Source organism: Corylus avellana, chromosome 6 (assembly GCF_965113065.1).
Source record: "Corylus avellana chromosome 6, dhCorAvel1.hap1.2, whole genome shotgun sequence".
NCBI classification, from domain to species: Eukaryota; Viridiplantae; Streptophyta; class Magnoliopsida; order Fagales; family Betulaceae; genus Corylus; species Corylus avellana.
In genome coordinates, this window is record NC_142495.1 from 23604864 (window position 1) to 23624156 (window position 19293).

The following is a 19293-nucleotide window of genomic DNA, read 5'->3' on the forward strand; positions in this document are numbered from 1 at the left end:
GGATGTGGAGAGAAGGGCACTCTGGGAAGAGCTGGCTGGTTTGATGAATGTGTGGGAGGTCCCTTGGTGTTTTGGCGGGGATTTTAATATTGTACGGTTTCCTAGTGAGCGCTCTAGTGTTTCTTATTATTCTTCTGGCATGATGAACTTCTCATACTTCATTTCAGAGAACAATTTGGTGGACATTCCGATGATGGGGGGTCAATTTACTTGGTCTAATAATCAAGAAAATGAGATTTGGTCTAGAATTGACCGGTTCTTGCTATCCTCGTATTGGGAAGATCACTACCCAGAAGTGTCACAAAGAAGACTTCAACACCTGCTCTCCAATCACTTCCCTTTATTATTGGGCTGTAGGGCTCCTTGCAGAGGTAATAAGTGTTTTAAATTTGAAAATATGTGGCTTAAAGCTGAAGGTTTTGTTGACAAGGTTAATTCTTGGTGGGGGTCTTATTCGTTTGAGGGTTTACCTAGTTTTGTGCTTGCTAATAAATTGAAATCCCTTAAATTGGATTTGAAAAAGTGGAATGAGGAGGTGTTTGGGGATATTGGGAGGAAAAAGAAGGAGTTGTTGGGAGGTATTCTGGAGATGGATGAGTTGGCAGAGTCGAGAGGCTTAGATTAGGGGGAGAAGTTTCGCAAGGCGGATATGTTGAAAAATTTGGAGAATACCTTGTTGTGTGAAGAAATTCATTGGCGCCAAAAATCGAGAGCTTTGTGGCTCAAGGAGGGGGATCATAATACTCGTTTCTTTCACAAGGTAGCTAATTCTCATCGCAGGTACAATCGTGTGGAAGTGCTTCGTATTAATGGCGTATTATCCGATGATCCAGCTAAGGTAAAAGATCAGATTGTGCAGTATTATCAAAGCTTATACTCGAAGCAAAGCACTTGGCGACCTAGAATGGATAACCAACCTTTTTTGTCCATTGATGAGGAGGATAATAGGTAGTTAGAAAGAGATTTTGAGGAAAATGAGGTATGGGAGGTGGTAAAAGGCATGGATGGTGATAAGGCACCGGGTCCAGATGGCTTCTCCATGGCTTTTTTTCAAGCTTGTTGGGGTGTTGTTAAACAAGATGTTATGGTGGTTTTCACTGAGTTCCATCGTAGACGTCAATTGGTGAAAAGCTTGAATGCAACTTTTATTTCATTGATACCGAAAAAGGCAGATGCCGTGGAGATGAAGGACTTTCGGCCCATTAGCTTGGTGGGAGGGGTGTACAAAATTGTGTCTAAGGTTCTTGCCAATAGGATGAGAACTGTTTTGGGTAAGGTCATATCCTACTCCCAAAATGCTTTTATTGGGGGTCGGCAAATCCTAGATTCTGTTCTCATTGCAAATGAATGTGTGGATAGTCGCATGAAATCAGGGGTGCTAGGTGTTCTTTGTAAATTGGACCTGGAAAAGGCTTACGACCATGTGAATTGGGACTTTGTTTTGTATTTGCTGCATAGGTGAGGATTTTGCGAGAGGTGGAGGGCTTGGATAGAGTGGTGTATTAAGTCGGTAAGATTTTCCATTCTTGTGAATGGTTCTCCGGAACGCTTCTTTAACAATTCAAGGGGAATTTGGCAAGGGGATCCTCTCTCCGTTACTTTTTGTGCTAGTTATGGAGGCATTGAGTAAGATGGTGAATGCGACGGTTGATCAAGGCCTTTTGACTGGATTCTCGGTGGGAAATAGGGTCTTATCGGAGTTGGTGGTCTCTCACTCTTTATTTGCTGATGATACTTTGATTTTTTGTGAAGCTTCTATCGAGCAAATCCGGTATGTGCATCTCATTCTCTTATGTTTTGAAGTTGTTTCGGGTTTGAGTGTGAATCTTGGAAAGTCAAAGATTGTGGCTATTGGTGAGGTGGAGAACATTGGGGTTTTAGCTAATATCCTTGGGTGTAGTATTGCCGATTTGCCTATGAAGTATTTAGGTTCCCTCTTGGGGCGCCGTATAAGGATACAGTTATGTGGAATGATGTGATCGAAAAGATGGAGCGTCAAATGGCAGGTTGGAAGATAATGTATCTCTCTAAAGGAGATCGTTTAACTCTCATTAAGAGTACGTTGACTAATCTTCAGACTTACTTTTTGTCTCTATTTCCGATTCTTATGAGTGTAGCTAAAAGGCTTGAGAAAGTCCAAAGAGATTTCTTGTGGGGAGGAATGGGAGATGAGCCTAAGTTACATCTTGTAAATTGGAACCAAGTCTGTCGTCCTCTACGCTACGGTGGTCTTGGCATTCGAAAGTTGCACCAGTTTAATCAAGCTCTCTTGGGGAAATGGCTTTGGAGATATGCGAATGAGAGCGAGACTCTTTGGTGTAAGGTTATCAAAGCTAAGTATGAAGACCAGGAAGGTGGATGGTGCACGAAGGAGGTTTCGGGTTCTCATGGTGTGGGTTTATGGAAGCATATTCGACAAGCTTGGAACTTTTTTGCCAAAGGTATTCGGTTTGAGGTGGGGGAAGGTTTGAAAGTTCGTTTCTGGCATGATATTTGGTGTGGGGATAATTCTTTGAAGCAAGCCTTCCCGTCCTTGTTCAGTATCGCTAAACACAAAGAAGCTTGGGTGAAGGATAACTTTACTTGGAGGAATGGGGTTGTCGAGTAGAATGTCATTTTTATACGGCCCGTCCAAGATTGGGAGATGGATTTGGTTTCTCCTTTCTTTGATCGGTTGTACTCTTGCAAGATTTCCATAGGCACTGTAGATCGTATTTGCTGGTCCTCGTCTAAGAAGGGCAAGTTCGAGGTTAAGTCGCTCTTCAAGGCCTTGTCCAATTTTAACCATGAGGTGTTTCCTTGAAAGAGCATTTGGTGTACTAAGGTGCTTTTGCGAGTGGCTTTTTCGGATGGACCACGACCCTAGGCAAAATTTTGACTAGCGATACTCTGCGTAAGAGGAACCTAGTGGTAGTGGAGTGGTGTTGTATGTGCAAGAAGACCGAAGAATCAGTCGATCATCTTCTTCTCCACTGTGAGCTCGCAAGTGCTCTTTGGCATGCTATTTTTAATCGGTTTAGGTTGCATTGGGTCATGCCTTGCAGGGTGAGGGACTTGTTTGATAGCTGGTGGTCAGGAGGTCGTTCTCGAAGCGCGGTAGTGTGGAAGATGATCCATTTGTGTCTTATGTGGTGTATATGGAATGAAAGAAATGCTAGATGTTTTGAGAATTCCACTAGGACTATAGAGGAACTGACTCATCTTTTCTTCTTTACTCTTTACTCTTGGACAGCCGCTTGGCTAGCTCCTTTAGTGATTACTTTCTCTAACTTTCTTTTTCATTTCTCTCCCTCTTAGGCGCTCTCTTTTTATACTTCCCGTGTATGTAGGTTGCGTCCCTCTGCGCTTTTTATATATCATTATTACTTATCAAAAAATAAAATAAAACTCTCGTTCTAAATTCCATCATATGCAAAGCAGAGAATAGTTGTCAAGTGTGACAGACAACATGATAATCATGTTCATGCACGAACATCTAAACTCCCTTAGATATATTAGAAGCATAAATATGTACATATGTGTTGTGTCTATATGTGTATGCACACAACCTGCAGGGAAAATATTTCATCCATGATTTTTGCAGCCTTGACAAGCAAAACCAAAGAGTCTCTCTCTCCATCCACAAGCCCTGTCAACTGCATAAGTTAAAATAAATAAATAAATATTAGAGACTTAATTTCCAATTCATAAGATGCATAAGGCAGGAAAAAAAAAATTAGCAAGTTAAATTTCAGAATAAGATCTAATTAACAGTCCCAATCAACAAAGGTATGCCCCCATGAAAACTATTTTTTTTTTTTCTCTTAATTCGTAATTTCTAGTAAGTTTTTTTTTTTTTTTTTTTTAATTACTTCCATTTAATGTTCAATGCATACAAAGGACAAAAAGAGAAGTAATGCCTATACTAAATAACCAGCAAGCCACTATGAATGGAAAGGCATTCTCCGCAGGATGCATAAACACTAAAAGGACAGAATGCCAACAATACACTCAAGCAACCATCCTCTGTCAGGCTCAAAACTTCAGGATCCCTTCAAGTGTAAATATATATTCAAGTTAGTAAATATCAACTGAAATGGTTCCGGGTCAGACAATAATAAACATGATATTGCATGATGCGCACATTTGATCACAAGTGACTGGAATAAATGATTGAAGTTAATACCCAAAATAAAAATCATCCCAACAATAGCAGCAGAATAATATGTTTAATAAAACTAAAAGGCAAACTACCTCTGCATCGAGTGTAACAGGAGCAAAACGAAGAAGTTGCTTCTGTATAGCCGAACTTCGTGCTACTGGGTTTTCTTTGTACCTTTTGACAAATTTATATCAAATAACTAGCGTAAGCACAAAATAACTATTTAGTGTTTGTAAGAAAATAGTTTTTTTTTTTTTTTTGATACGTAATGTTTATATATCAAAAGCGCAGAAGGGTGCAACCCAAGCACACAGGGAGTATACAAGAGAAAACGCCTAATTAGGAGAAGAAAAAAAAAAAAGAAAATCAAGATAGCTAATCACTAAAGGAGCAAGCCAAGCTGCTGTTCAAGTGAAAAGCGCGTAGAAGAAGAACGCCGTGAGGTCCTCCAAAGATCTCTCAGAATCCTCAAAGCATCTCGCATTCCTTTCTAACCATAAACGCTTTTCATTTGGAGGGCTATTCCAAGTGGGTTTGTAAGAAAATAGTAGTGGAGGGCTATTCCAAGGCGGTGCTCGAAGCAGTGAAGTTCGCTTCCATTGTGGGTTTGTCTTGTGGAGGTGACGAGAAAAGTCTTTTGGATATTTTTTCGATCGTTGAAGAGGAGCGGGAGCCCAAAAATGACGTTTCTACTCCAAATGATAAGGGGAAGAGGGAGCTCAAAATTTTGGAATGCTCCATTAATTTTGAGGCTAGAGGCCATGGCTCTAGTATGGTCAATTGTATTTAGGGTTTTTGTGGGTTTTGGGGCATAAGGTTTCTTTAGGATTCTTTGGTTTTTAGGGTTTGTATAGGGTCTTCTTTTTGTGGGTTTTTGCGGGTTTTCTTTTGTATACTTTCTGTGTACTTAGAGGCGCATTACGCTTTTTTTGACATATACAACATTACATATCAAAAAAAGAAAATAGTCGATCATCTTCTTCTCCACTGTGAGCTCGCAAGTGCTCTTTGGCATTCGATCTTTATTCGGTTTGGGTTGCATTGGGTTATGCCTTGCAGGGTGAGGGACTTGTTCGATAGCTGGTGGTCGGGACGGCGATCCCAAAGCGCGGTTATGTAGAAAATGATCCCTCTGTGTCTTATGTGGTGTATATGGAAGGAAAGAAATGCTAGATGTTTTGAAAATTCCACTAGGACTATAGAGGAATTGACTCATTTTTTCTTCTTTACTCTTTACTCTTGGACAGTCGCTTGGCTAGCTCCATTAGTGATTAGTTTTTCTGATTTTCTCTTTCATTTCTCTCCCTCTTAGGCGCTCTCTGTTTATACTTCCCGTGTATGTGGGTTGCGCCCCTTTGCGCTTTTTATTTATATAAATTACTTATAAAAAAAAAAAAGATAATGACAAAGAGAATCCACAGTCTTCAATCCATTCATTTCACACACATAGGAGAGACAGTTACACATTTGTAGGGGAAATGACAAAAGATGACAGCTGGTGGGGACACCTCACCAAGGCACCTCACTAGAACACCTCACCTAGAGCTTTCAGAACCTATCTTCTAGAAGGTAGTGGAATATTTTGTTTCTTAGGAAACTTATTAACATCTTACGCATATGTTAGAGAAACAATGCAACCATGCACATCAAGAGTAAACTGGTTCCCTAATCACATTATTTCTTCTACAAACAAAAATAAAAGAAAAAGGAAGCCTGATAGCTATATCCTCACATGAGCTAGCCATGATTAGGATTACAACTCTGCTGAACATACCTCCTTTCAATAATGTCAAAAAGTTGGCCATATTGTCCATTTACATCATATGGGACATATTCAGGATCTTCTTTAGCAAGTACGCTTCTGTACTCCTCATAAGAAATGTATTTAACAGCAGAGACTTCTGTTTCCTATAATTAAAGAAAAAGCAAAGCCAGACGATCAGATTCTCTGGCAGTCTAATAGCAGATTATGCATGTGAAATGACATAAAGCAGTATTTGAATGTTAAGCACACCCTTCCTCATATATGAGACCAGCAAAATATGGTGTGGCAAGAACAAATATTAACATGTCAAAGCCAACTATTTAACAGACAGAGCAAATGATGCAAGCCAAAACTGCAACAGTGGTAAAACTAGAAGGTTTAGAGCTTAAAAGTTGAGGCCTAGAAATCGCCTTTAAAAGGGACAATAGAATCACCCAAAATAGCAAACTACAGAATCACTTTAATCTAAAAAACCAAAATGCTTAATTTAGGAGGAAAGAGTTTAAAAGTTGAAATTTTTTAATTTTTAATTATAACACCCCAAAGGTTTTTGAGAGTCATAGAATCTATAAACTTCTCACTACCAATTGAAAGCAATAAGCTGTAACATAACCATAAATTTGGGAATAAGAATTTGATAAGTCAAGTTGAGAAACCACATGTCCGCAATCAATGGTCATACCAAAAGCAATAAAGAATAGTTGTGAAATCTTATACTCCATCTTAAAATTCATAGCTTCAAGGATTATAATCAAACAACTAAATAAGACTCAAACCAAAACCAAACACCTAATAAGAATTAAAAATCTCATAGTTAAACACATTTAACTTTGAAGGCAAACAAACTGGACTCAAATCAGATGGACTAGAACCAAATCAGTCGAGTCCAACCCAAGAACAGTGGCTTTGTGCTGCATGCTTCCCATGGTGGATCTCTATTGTTTATCTATGGGGTTCACTTTAATATTACCTTTATCTAGTGCTGAATCAGTTTCTAAGAAACCAGATTTACACATCCAATGACCCTTTATCTTTCTAAAACCACAACCACGTGCTTCATGGATAAGCCACGTGGATACACAGCCACATGTCAGTTGGCTGTGTCGTGTAATCCAGTGTTACTGAAGTACAAAGTTTATTAGCAGCATATAAGTACCAACTGAATGTTTTATCACAATGAAAAAGAATCCTTTTGACCAATATTTCTTATCTCAAATAAATATAATGAACAAATCTAACTAGGGAAGCCAAAGTGCTAGAATGAGCCATAAACCAAGAAACAAATTACAATGAAAATGCATCTATGTAAGGACCAAAGCACAAAATTTAATATCAGTAGAATTGAAACTTCATCTGATATTAATCATTAACCCCCTCACCTGAAGAGTAAAAGCCTCCAGAGGGATTGGATCCAGAGTTGTGACCAGGTATACATCATTAAATTCATTGTTTATGAATTTGCCATCATTTATGACACTGCATTTTCAAAATGTCAACTCAATATCAGTTAGTTATTTGTAGATTATGGTCTTTGTAGGTTAGACATCAAAAAGTAACGCAAACATGCATAGATAAAACGTACATCAACACATTCCTTCGTAGTACACATACACAAAGCAAGAGCTGTGTTCTTCTACTAATTAAATACCCTAATATTATATGTTTGTTAACATCAGCCATACTGCAGGAACGTGCATGCGCACATGCTGACACACACACACAACAAAATAGATAAGTCTATGCACACCTTTCTTCTACTATCCACTGAACCCCTCATTTTATCCATTAAAAAACTTTGAACTAGTACAATTGTACTCTTTCAAACTGTTATGATCAAGATTGAACTCTTTTTTTATCATTTAGATTACAAACTGTTTGCTGCTGCCTTAAAACTTCCAATGCACATTAGCCACACATCCAGGTTCAAGTTTGTTTTATACTCTAAACACGTTTAAGATTGCTTAACATGCATCCAGGAGCATCAGAACTGCCTTTGTGTCCAGCAGGAATTTGTCACCATTCCTAAGTATCAATGACAATCACTATAAAATTCTCAATTAAGAAGTCATTTTCATCATGAGGTTGCACATTTTATTTCCTCCATAGAAACTATATCTCATCCAGATGTCCTCATTAACCCAGTGTCACCCTCTGCTCATTCATATTAGCTGAATCTCCTCACCAATATGTTCTAGCAAGGTGATTCTTTAGTAAAGTTCCATTTACACTTTTACGTCTCATAAGTGCATCCGTCCATCAGATCCCATAGTTATAAGGAGTCCATACTTTATTAACAACACATTTTACTATCTCGATTTCAAAGAAAAATTGAAAGTAATCTGGTAGACAAAAGAAAATGAAAGTTCTGTGAAAAAGATAAATTAGGAGAAAAGGGAGGACAAGTTTTCCTTTCAACTAGCACAATCCCAGCACTAAAGAAGAGTAGAAAAGAAATGACAAATCACAGAGGAACCTGTCAGCAGAGAAGGTGAAGCTCAAGAGGATGGAATTACAATAATACAAAAAAAGAGTGTCAACCATAATACAACTACTCTTGGTATCAAAAGTAGCTGGAACAGGCCATATGAATTGGCATTTATGAGAGGAACACCACACAGATTAACTGTAAAATTCTCTGCAAGCCAAACTAGATTCAGCATAAATCACCACAAAAAGGTATAAAGGTCTTACACCAACAACAAAAGAAGCTTTTCATCTTTTGGTTCCTATAAAAATTCGTGAAGACTTATTAACATCTTTCATATGTCATTGCTATTAAGGGAATTCTAGACTGCTAGGTGAGTCGTGAAATTCATTATAGAACCCTACATAGTTTAAAAAAAAAAAAACAGTGTTGCGCCCCTATGCTCTTTTATTGAAATGCATAACTTAAAAAAATAAATAAATAAAAATAAAATAAAATAAAATAAAAAATTTAAAAATTTTTTTTAAAAAAAAAAAAAAAAAAAAAAAAAACAACTAATAATAGGTATCATTCATAGCAGAAAATGATTCATTATTAATAGCCTCTTTGGGATTGCATTAGAGAGCTTAAAAAGTACTTTTAGTACCGAAAAAGTTGTGTCCAACAAAAAGCCAGTATGTTTGGTAAAAAAACTCAAGAAGTACTTCTTTGGCTTTTTTACTCTAAAAAGGGGCAAAAACGCACTTTGGAGAAAAGTTAAAAAATGAAGCTTTTTTCTAAAAAGCTTTTTTTTTTTTGCTTTAAAAACTCTATTTCCCAACGCAATCCTAAACATGCTCTAAATCTGATACAAAAGGAACTCAAATGTCGGCACAGAAGGAAGAGGTTATGATCTACTAACCACTCCTGAAGAAAAATGAATATCATTTCAAATGCATCCTGTGGAAGGATTACACCTAGCTCTTCTTCAAGTTCCCTCCTGAAAGAATACAATAATTCATTTCAATGACAAGATTTATTCATAAAGCTGTAAACTTCAACATGTGAACCACAAAGGCACCAAAAAAGCATAATTTTATCAAGCACAGTGAATAATAAGAAGTTCTGTGAGCAATCTTCCCACCGGCCACTGGGGCAGGGTGGGGATGCAATGCAAGCTTCACTGGTCAAACTATGGGCAGTGGGGTGATGGTATCTTGGTTTTAACAAACAATTCTACTAAGTTGCTTGTTCATGTTAAAACAAGTTCAAAACAGTCAACCCTTTCTCCTATAGTCACTTCATCTTCTCCTGCTCTGCCCTAGAATGACTTGGGTTCTTTGCAATTGCAAGATAATGAGAAGAATGAAAAGGGGATATTCAAAGCATATAACTAGAGAAAACTGTATCAATTCAGGAGCCTTTTGTTTAGTTGAGACAAACCAAAATGTTCATATAACAGAGAGGATAAGTAGATATGGTTTTTTTTTCTCTTTTGATAACCGGGTATCCGGGGCTTTGCCCCGACTAGATTCCAGGTCACCATGCAAAATATTTTGTTTCGATATGGATGCAATTAAAATTTTTTGCATTTCACAGATCATCGAATAACTTCTATGGTATTGAGGACCTAGAAGCACTAACAAAAAGGAAGATGCACTGAAACCAATACATTCTAAACATCATTTCATGCACTTTAGGCTAAGACATAACTGGTCCAAAATTGGGTCATCTATTTTTCCCAGGCAAGAATAGACAATATATCCCATTCCAATAATTTAGTGATCAGCAAGACACCCACTGCCAAAACTTTTATATGCTTGTAGAACCCACACCCAGTAGACAACAATTTGGGACAGATTTCTAATAGGGGATAAATTATCTTGGGAAATTGCTTGGAAACTTATAAAACTTTTGTTCATACTCAAAAGGTGAAGCTGATGAGAACAAGTTCAGCTGAATTATTCTATAAGGGTGAACACATTTTTATCAAATACATAATAATCATTAGAACAAGAAATCCAAGTTCAACAGTCAATTTCTCCTCTAAGAAAGCTAATTTGTGAGAAGTTAGGATGAATAATTGGTTCTGAAACATTGTTACAAAATAATGCTTCACTGAAACATCGAATCAAACCATCTAAAATCATCTTATCATGTTCATTTTTGCAAACGGAGCCTAATTATAGTCAATGAGGGTGCTAAGCACCTCAGAGATGTGACATGAGGTGTCCGCCAGGCTTACTATCACAATTTATTATCTCAGTGTTGCTTTTATGAAAACAACCCACTCCTCCAACAGCCTAATACAGACAGTGCCTGATTAAGCAAGGGATAGTCTACAGATTAATAATTGATATTTTAACTAAATTCGTGATTATCTGAATCAGGAAAACACAGAATATGGAGAAAATGTTTTTTGTTCATCATTGCTGATATAGCATAGAAGAGAAAGGTGATGGGAGCTTCTCAAAGGTTACAAAATATTTGCAAAAAATAGCATAAATTGAAGCTCATCTCGAGAAACATATATTGTTACCGAGCTGTTACAAGCGATGAATCACCAGCAGATATATGACCAGCACTAGAGATATCCCACAACCCTGGCCATGAATCTTTGCAGTCAGCACGTCGCTGGAGAAGCAATTCTTGAGTATTTTCAGCAAAAATCCACACATGAACGGCTCGATGGTAATCTCCATCACGATGGACATCTCCCCTGTATGAATGCCGAATAATTTATGCAAAGGAAATAGTAAAAAAAAAACTAGATTCAAAAGTTCATTGTTTTCAAACAAAACTAATATCGGTTAGCCATAGACCCGATAGTTTAAAACAAAATTCAAAGAGGACATATGAAAGCAACATTTTGCATGTTGTGTAGATATACGCCATCAGTACTTCACTACCATGCAATTAAAGAAATAAGACGCAGATTGAGTCAATCAACTCTGTCATATATGCCTGTGACGTTGATAACAGAAACAATCAAATCTCTTTCTGCTGCATCACAACCTGATAAATACAGCTCACAAAAAAGGTACCAATACTTGCAAGACAAATCATAATCAAGAACTATTTACTATGTTCACATCACAAAAGATGTACAATGCCATTAATCCTATCAGACAGGAAAGGGTGTTAAACAAACATCAAGTTGCTGGCCAGACAATGTTCATGGGCAGAATTAGAGATTTTTTTTTTTTTTTTTTTTTTTTTCATTTAAAACAGTCATAACTTTTGAATTGAAGTGATTCCATTACAAATTGATCAAAATCAAATTAAGGGTACTTTGAAATTTCTTCTATTTTACAAGCTCCACGCCCGACGATGTTGAACTCTACTACATATACTTGAACATATGCAATTGTGTAAGCACATGGATTTCTATAAGCAAAACACGAATCGTTGCATTTGATGAAGTGAAATCTACAAGACTATGATCATGCCTGGGCTTGGAAATGCCAGTCTTGAGACCGGACTTGGTGAGGACGTCGAAGTGCTCTTCTTGAAGATGATCGGGTTCTTCAGCCATTTGCTTGTTTAAGTTCAACTTTCTTGATTTTTGACCTCTTTATAGAGGGGCGACCTGGTAGGCTTTGTTCGAGATTCCTAATCAGCACTCCCACAGTCCAACGCAACTTTTCAACTTTTGAAGGAAAAATTGTAAATTCTCTGTATTTTACATTTTTATAAAAATTACTCGTATGGTTTGAATTTTATACTGGAAAAAAAATACAAAATCAGTCTCTATCGTTTATCTGACTTGCAATTAACTTCATATAGTATCAAAATGAATTTAAAGGTCCTGAGATATGCCAAAAAAAAAAATTTAGTCCTTACAATCAAATTACATTCATTAACTTAACAGATTCTGATAGCGTGAAGCCGTGAAACATCGAAGCCAATAAAATTGTACTACTTGTCATATTTAAGTCAGTATTACATTAACGGAATCTGTTAAATTAGTTGACAGAATTTGACTGTAAAGAGTAAATTGTTTTTTTTTTTTTATACCTCAAAGATTTTTAAGTTCATTTTAATACTACATGAAACTAATTATAAACCAGGAAAACACAAATTTTGCATTTTTCCCTTTTATAAAATAGCTTCATATTGTTTGCTCATTTAAACCTAAGTTTGAGTCTATTTGGAATTGCTTTAAGAGTTTTAAAAGGGTGTTTAGTACATATAAAAAATTGTGCCAAGCAAAAATTACGTTCCATAAAAAACATCAAAATAATACATTTTGGTTTTTTCTTTTTTCAACAAAAAAATTCCAAAATTGCGTTATGGAGAGCTTGAAAATGAAGTTTTCCTTCTTTTTTTTTAAATAAAAAAAAAAGGTTATTTCATGCTTTCTTTATAAACAATAACCTTATTTTTCAATACAATTCCAAACATGTTATTGATGATACATGACCATACATATTGACATGTGTATATCAATGGGATGTGATACACATAATTTTTTTTATTATTATTAAAATATTTAAAAAAAAAAAAACTTTTTTTGACTGACGTGCTTAGCACGCCAGCGTTCTATTTTACTTCACCTGTATATCAATTTATGTTAGCATCACACGTCAGACAATAAATTGACTACACATGGCTCATATATGATACGACATGTGATAATTATATGTTTCATGTGACAATCCAACCTAGATTACAAGTACCACTTCAAGTTGTATAGGTAAAATAAATTGGTGGTATTATAGGTCCACTCAATTAAAATGGTGAGATTCTAGGCCTTTAAACAGTTGTTACACAGCTATATGCCCATTACAAGATCGAAATCAAGAAAAACCTTCTCCAAAATTTCAAAAAATCAAGAAAGACCATATAGGAGTACCCCTCCAAAATAAGATGGGTAAAAACACTCCAATGAAAATATGACATAAAAATCTCAAAATTATGTTGAGGATATTTTAGAAAAGATGAGATGATTTAGTCATTGGAGGCTTCCCCACTGGCCTCCATCCCGGCGTCATTCCCTTGGACATAGTTCAATCTGACCATGCAAAAATCTGCACCAACATTTATGATTTTTAAGACAAATGGGTTTTTATCATGAGAAATGTTAGGGGTATCAAATTTTTTATAAAGAGAAGCTTACTAAACTGATGTCTAACTCATTCATTCAAGAGAAACAAAACAATTAATTAAAAGAAATGTAAAAAAGAAGCTTACCAAACTGAGTTACACATTAGTTTGGTAAGACTCTCTTGGTAAAAGATTTGGTACCTCTAACATTTGTCTTTTATTATTGATAAAATATGTCTGAAATATACAACCAAGTTAACCACATGCTGCACCACTAAAGTATGCTGTGACACCCTTTACATTGTTTCGCACATAATTTTCTTCAATCTGCACATATGAAATAGACCCTAATAAGTAAAGAATCTCCATTACAAATACATCGGAAAATTTAAGAGGTGCAAGTGTTCCCCCTCCCTCCTCTCTCTCTTGCCTGGCAAATATATAAATATTGGAAAGGCCAATCTTGGTAGCACAAGAAGGCGCTGGAACAATTTCTGATAGACATATTACCATATCATACAACTCTAGCATGTAAAGAAACCCCATACCTCAACTTCTAAAGGAGGAGAAGACAGCCAAGAAAGTTCTTCCACTTGGCTTAAGTCTACATTTCGAGGCAAGAACATAATGATGTTGGGTGTTATTGCCTGAGCTACCTGAAACATGGTGAACCTGCACATATGTGCCATTAGATTTCAAATCAACAAATAAAATAAATATATTGACGTAAAGAGGGAAAAAAAATAAAAATAAAAAAATAAAATAAAATAACAACCAACAATGAAGAAATGATATATTATGAGGTGGTGAGTTGAAAAGTTGTGCAGAAATGTAGGATCAATTATAACAATGACAGTTGAAAGTTTTCAAGAGTTCCAGAAAAATGATACTTAATGGGCATTTTTCATATTTGCACAGAACCTAATTTCACATTCATTACAAATATTTAGCCTGATATTGGTTATCAGTTCCTTGCATTTAGTAATCACCATGCACAAAAAACCATGAAGAAGATGGGAATAAACATACACTCCTTTGGAGCAAGTGTGTGGAATTGAAATTGGGAAAGCAAAGAAACTTGAAACTCATGAGCTATTTGCTAGTAGTGCCAACATACTTATTATCAGATATCTCACCTATTATCTTCTTTTCCATTTTTATTTATTTATTTAAGATATGTGGTATGCCACATTTTCCTTCTTTTCTTTTCTTTTTTTTTTTTTTTGCAGGGACATTTTCCTTTTATTAGAGTACAGGTAATGGAACTTGGGCAAAATCAGTTGGAAAGCCCAGTGCAAGAGCTCCTTATGGAAGACAATAATCTCTCACTTCTCCTTTGTTTACTGTTAGGCACACACAAATGTAAAAATGCAAATGCATGACAGTGGGGTGAAAGTAGAAGTATACGGCTGCTCGTCAAGGGTAGATCTCACATAGGAAGGTTGAGTTGCCTACGCACCACCAGGATGCTTTAGGTAGATTGAGTCTTACATAAATGACAATACTTTATAAAGATGTTTAGTGTCAAGGACACTGAAAGTGGAGTTAAGAAATCCACACATGATAAAAACTTTCCCGCATTTACATTCTTAGAATTACCACTTTTCAGACAAGTGATACACATCTACTTGCATATTAGCATTTTATCCTCTGAATAATTTTATAAAATTTCCCTCTTTGCCCTTGTATGGAAAAGAAAGATATGCACTACATACCCATCTTTTGGCTTGAGAAATCCAAGTTTAAATTTTTCGATACTTCTGTACGATGGACCTCCCCATGGTGGTGCAAGAAACACTATGTCCCCCTAAGAATATTAAACCATAAAAGAAAATTAAGATAAGCAGTATTAAAAGAACACCTTCCATCTCAAGTTTAAGCGCTAACCATGATTCAATTTAAAAATAATTATTATTATTTCAATGTGGCATCATCAAGCATCAAGCATCAAGCATATTAGAGGTCTACAGCTGCACCATATTGGAGATGGTACTTTAAATTGGAGAGAATAATTGCATGATCCTCAACTAGTCTATATCAGCATGTTCAAAGTCTATTTGCTGCAATTAAGGTACACTTGATTCTTTTTTTCTTCTTCTTATTTCGGGATTAGCTAGAATAAGGTGAGAATATCAACAAATGCAAGGACAAATAGCATCAAATACTTATTCAAGAACTAGTTTGCAGCCTCAATAGCTAATCCGAAAAATTTTAAACGACAAAAGATACTATTGGATCATACATATAATTAAAGTTTTCTTCCTAACTGTGTCTGCCATCAAACCACATAAAAATGCTTCCACAACGTGACTTTTTTTGTGTGAAAAAAAAAATACAAATTCAGTGCAAAATCTAAGAAGTAGGTTTTCACTTGATCTCCTTTGAAATAGAAGCATTTCAGAAATTTGGAGAAAAACCAATTGGAAATTAATACCATATTTTTTTCTAAACTAGTGGAATGTTAGGACAATGGTGATAATCATAATTTTCTACACTGCACACAATTTATGATGTTTTTTCCTATCCCAATCTCGTTACAGGCAATATTCAAGGACATGTGAATGTTTATCCCAACCTTCAAATAAAACAGGCAGTGGATACTAGACAGAATAGACAGGGCAAAACAACAAAATTGATTTACAAGCAGAGAAACTTACATAGAAGAAAAGGAAAGCCTGTCTCTCTAATTTAAACCAACTAGTTAAAAAAGTTTGCATAAGGCTAAATCCAAGACAGCTACATCCATGGTCAAAGGATCGCCAACAGAAGTCATCTAACATCACAGCTCTTTTCTAGCTTATTAACACTTCCATGGTCCATATCTCTAATAAAATCAAATTCTTCCTGTCTGTATGTACTCCAAGGCCCCCTCTTCCCAAAAGAAAGTAAAAAGAAAGCTTCTTGTTTGGCAACCCCTTCCCCTTTCTCTTTCCCTTATTTTCACTTCTCCCAAAAAAAAAAACCATCTTTTCAAAACTAGTTTTTTTCACTTTTTTCTCACAAAAGTCAACATCTTATTTCACTTTTATATCACATCAATCATTTCTTATTACTATTCAAACAAAAAATTCACAATAAAAGGGTTTACCAAACATGTTTTTGAGATCGTTCTTCAATTGGATGCCGATTGTGGATAACACTCCTTTTTCAAACTTTTCAGATTCTTTATCATTAATTTTGTAAGTTCTAGGGGAAACTTTGGTACACTATGTACTTTAAATGACCTTTCTCATTTTCATTTGTTTTGCTAAAATTATTGCACATTCAAACAAGAGTTTGACTCCATTTAGAATGGTATTACCATCACATCCTTGTTTGAAACCAACAAGTAAAGCCAAACATCTTCAATAAACCTGTGCACCAATACTTGGTCCTTCAAATATAAATTCTTTCTATTCCCACCAGAAAGATGTCAATTAAAATTAGTGGAGGTAATTACATTCTCAATCTGTTTATTATTCCAAAATTTTCAGAAATTCATACAATAAGAAAGCATTACCTTCAATGATGGAGCAAGTTGGAAGAAGTCTCCAACAATGAAATCGATATAATCTTCCACACCATATATTTTTGCATTATTAAGGGCTAATTCAACTTTTCGAGGATCAATGTCAATAGCAACAACAGAATAACACCTAAGAGAGCAAAAACAACAGTTAATAGGCTCCTATTTCAAGATTGGCCGCTTATTTATTTAAGGAGACAAGGAAAGATATAATGAATTTCAAGATTCGATGGTTGATCCAAAGTACAAAAAAAAAAAAAAAAAATCATAAAAAATCATAAAAAAATATTTGCAGAGTATGTTCAAGCTGCCAAAAACAAGCAAACAGAGGGGTAAAAAAAACCCTAATAAGAGCCAACCCCTTACCTCCCCTGCCTTTAATCTCTCCCCCTCCTCTAGTATTCTACCTTGAGTTAAATAGGTGTAGAGTATAATTGGTCAAACAACATATTCTTACCTAGACTATACACTATACAGAATGCTGGAGATCAAATGGCTCCCACCCATTCACAATTACAGTTTCTAGAGTCCCTTCAATCTAAAGATAGAACTGAATAAATTATGTCGTGTAGAAGATGGTGCCTTTATGTCTATTGTGGTGTCTATAGAGGGAAAGAAAGGACAAAAGTTTTGCGGACCATGAGAGGACTTTAGAGGAAATTAAGGCTTTATTTTTCTAAAATACGTATCTTTGGATGCCTACTTTCTTCTATAGTGATTAATTATCATGATTGTCTTGATCTTTTTTCTTCTTCTAGTCAGGTGTTTTCTTATGTATACTCCATGTACCTGGGGACGCCTTATGCCTTTAGTGATATCTCGATTACTTATTTTTTAAAAAAAAGATAGAAATGAACAAAAGGTTTTCTCATATAACACACATCCTTCACGACTAAAACCATAGTATCTATAGCTTCTTAAAGGTTAAAACCATAATATGTAATGCTTCTTAAGGTTTAACATAGAATATATGTTTCTAATATGAGTCTTTTCATTCGTCTTAAAAGATATCTACATTAATTCTCAAACTGGTTGAATAGAATATGGGAATTATGCAGTTGTAAACTTGTCTAAAATTCAGTAAGACAATAACATTGTGAATTACGTACTTATAAATCTATCTAAACTTCAGTATGACCCATGAACAGGACTTTAAGCCATATAAGTTATAAACAGTTAAAAGAAATTACATTTTAGCAAACTGAATGGCGTTGCCACCAACGCCTGCAAAGCAATCAATCACGATCCCATTCCCACACCTCTGGGCGTGACGAATCGCAATCTCTTCAGGGGTAACGGAATACCATCCTTCCTCATCCATTTCGATACCCTCATCGTATCTCGAGAAAAGATCGTACCTTTGAAACCAATACTTCTCCACCAGTGGACTAACCCATTCTTCCCTAAGTTTCCTTTTCTTATGAATTTTAACTGAAACAGAAAATTCAAAAAAATAAAATAAAATAAAGAAACATATTAAAGTATCTATAACTAAGGTTCTGTTTGTTTATATGGAAAATACTATTTTCCAAGGTAAGTTACGTCGAGTACACATGAGTTTTCCCTAGGCTTCAAAAACAAGAAGATTAGGATTTCAAAAAGAAACAAGAGAGAGAGAGAGAGAGATAATAAAATTAGAGTCGGAGCTGAAGGATCATCACTCAACCGAGCCAACAATTAAAGCGAATTGCTACTATTTTCCATTCGGTATTTTCTCGGCATCCAAACAGGAAATTAAGGAAGGGAGAGATTCTGTACCTGGACTGTTTGCAAGCTTGCATTTCTTTAGACGATGATTGGTGCTCAGACGCCCTGAACTCTTCTTCTTCTTCTTCTTCTCCATCTACTGATGGAAATGGTGAGCGGGAACGCGGAGTAGTCTAGGACTTGAGAGTTGGAATTTGGTTTGGGCTGGGTTGGGCTGCTCTTAGGGCTAATGTTTTTGAGTAAGTCGGCCCACAGAGTGTCTTGCTCAATGCCACGACAAATTTATTAGCGCCTCAAATGTCGCATATGGGATACATGGAGGTTGCTGATAGGTTTGACATGGTGAGCGGTTAAGTTTTTAGACGAAAAATAGATAAAAAAATATCAACTGTGTTTAGAGCATTTTCAATGGAGGAGTCATATTTTTATGTAAAATGACTTCTCAAAATTCACTTTTATCTAGTTTAGTTAAGTTATTTTTGAATGTCTATATATCCGATTAACTATATTTCTATCTATTCTATTAAAATATTATTAAAAATAAGAAAAGTTTTGGGAAAAAGAGAATATGTAAGAGGGAAAATGGGAAAAATTTTGGAAAAAAAAAAAAAAAAAAAAACAGGTGAGAGAAACAATAAAAAATAAAATAGCTCTCTTGAAAAGTGCTACTACATTTAACTTTTTTTTTAGCTCTTCCAATCAAATATCTATTTTACATTTTTTTT

The 19293-nt window shown here is 35.6% G+C and overlaps 2 protein-coding genes across 3 annotated transcripts in view; both read right to left on the reverse strand.

Moving 5' to 3' along the window:
* Positions 1-11940, reverse strand: part of NUDT3 (nudix hydrolase homolog 3) — a 34615-nt gene extending 22675 nt beyond the window's left edge. Inside the window, exons 1-7 of the mRNA XM_088517887.1 lie at positions 11760-11940; positions 10850-11029; positions 9233-9310; positions 7286-7382; positions 5916-6049; positions 4234-4315; positions 3549-3635 (exon numbers count right to left, since the gene is read on the reverse strand). Coding sequence (XP_088374013.1) covers positions 3549-3635; positions 4234-4315; positions 5916-6049; positions 7286-7382; positions 9233-9310; positions 10850-11029; positions 11760-11845 — 744 coding nt within the window. The 5' untranslated portion in view covers positions 11846-11940. The remainder of the gene's footprint in view (positions 1-3548; positions 3636-4233; positions 4316-5915; positions 6050-7285; positions 7383-9232; positions 9311-10849; positions 11030-11759) is intronic.
* A 1298-nt stretch (positions 11941-13238) lies between these two features.
* Positions 13239-18747, reverse strand: LOC132188323 (uncharacterized). Of its 2 annotated transcripts, XR_015912711.1 has the most exons (7): positions 18620-18747; positions 18052-18292; positions 16856-16991; positions 15072-15163; positions 13905-14028; positions 13558-13683; positions 13239-13340 (listed from the first exon to the last, which is right to left on the reverse strand). XR_015912711.1 is itself a non-coding variant. In XM_059602746.2 (6 exons), the coding sequence occupies exons 1-6, from the start codon at positions 18702-18704 to the stop codon at positions 13612-13614; spliced, it is 750 nt and encodes a 249-aa protein (XP_059458729.2). In that variant the 5' UTR covers positions 18705-18747; the 3' UTR covers positions 13433-13611. The 2 variants fall into 2 exon arrangements, 1 of the variants encoding a protein (XP_059458729.2); XM_059602746.2 differs by lacking the exon at positions 13239-13340 and having other exon boundaries at positions 13433-13683.
* Positions 18748-19293: the final 546 nt, after the last annotated feature.

What these genes read in the sequence shown, in the direction of transcription:
- LOC132188323 (XM_059602746.2), bottom strand. Translation starts at nt 18,704, where the DNA reads ATGGAGAAGAAGAAGAAGAAGAAGAGTTCAGGGCGTCTGAGCACCAAT. An exon ending in AACTTGCTCCATCATTGAAG is followed by an intron (nt 15,164 to 16,855) that starts GTAATGCTTTCT and finishes TAATATTCTTAG; the next exon opens with GGGGACATAGTGTTTCTTGC. An exon ending in CTCCTCCTTTAGAAGTTGAG is followed by an intron (nt 13,684 to 13,904) that starts GTATGGGGTTTC and finishes TCATATGTGCAG; the next exon opens with ATTGAAGAAAATTATGTGCG.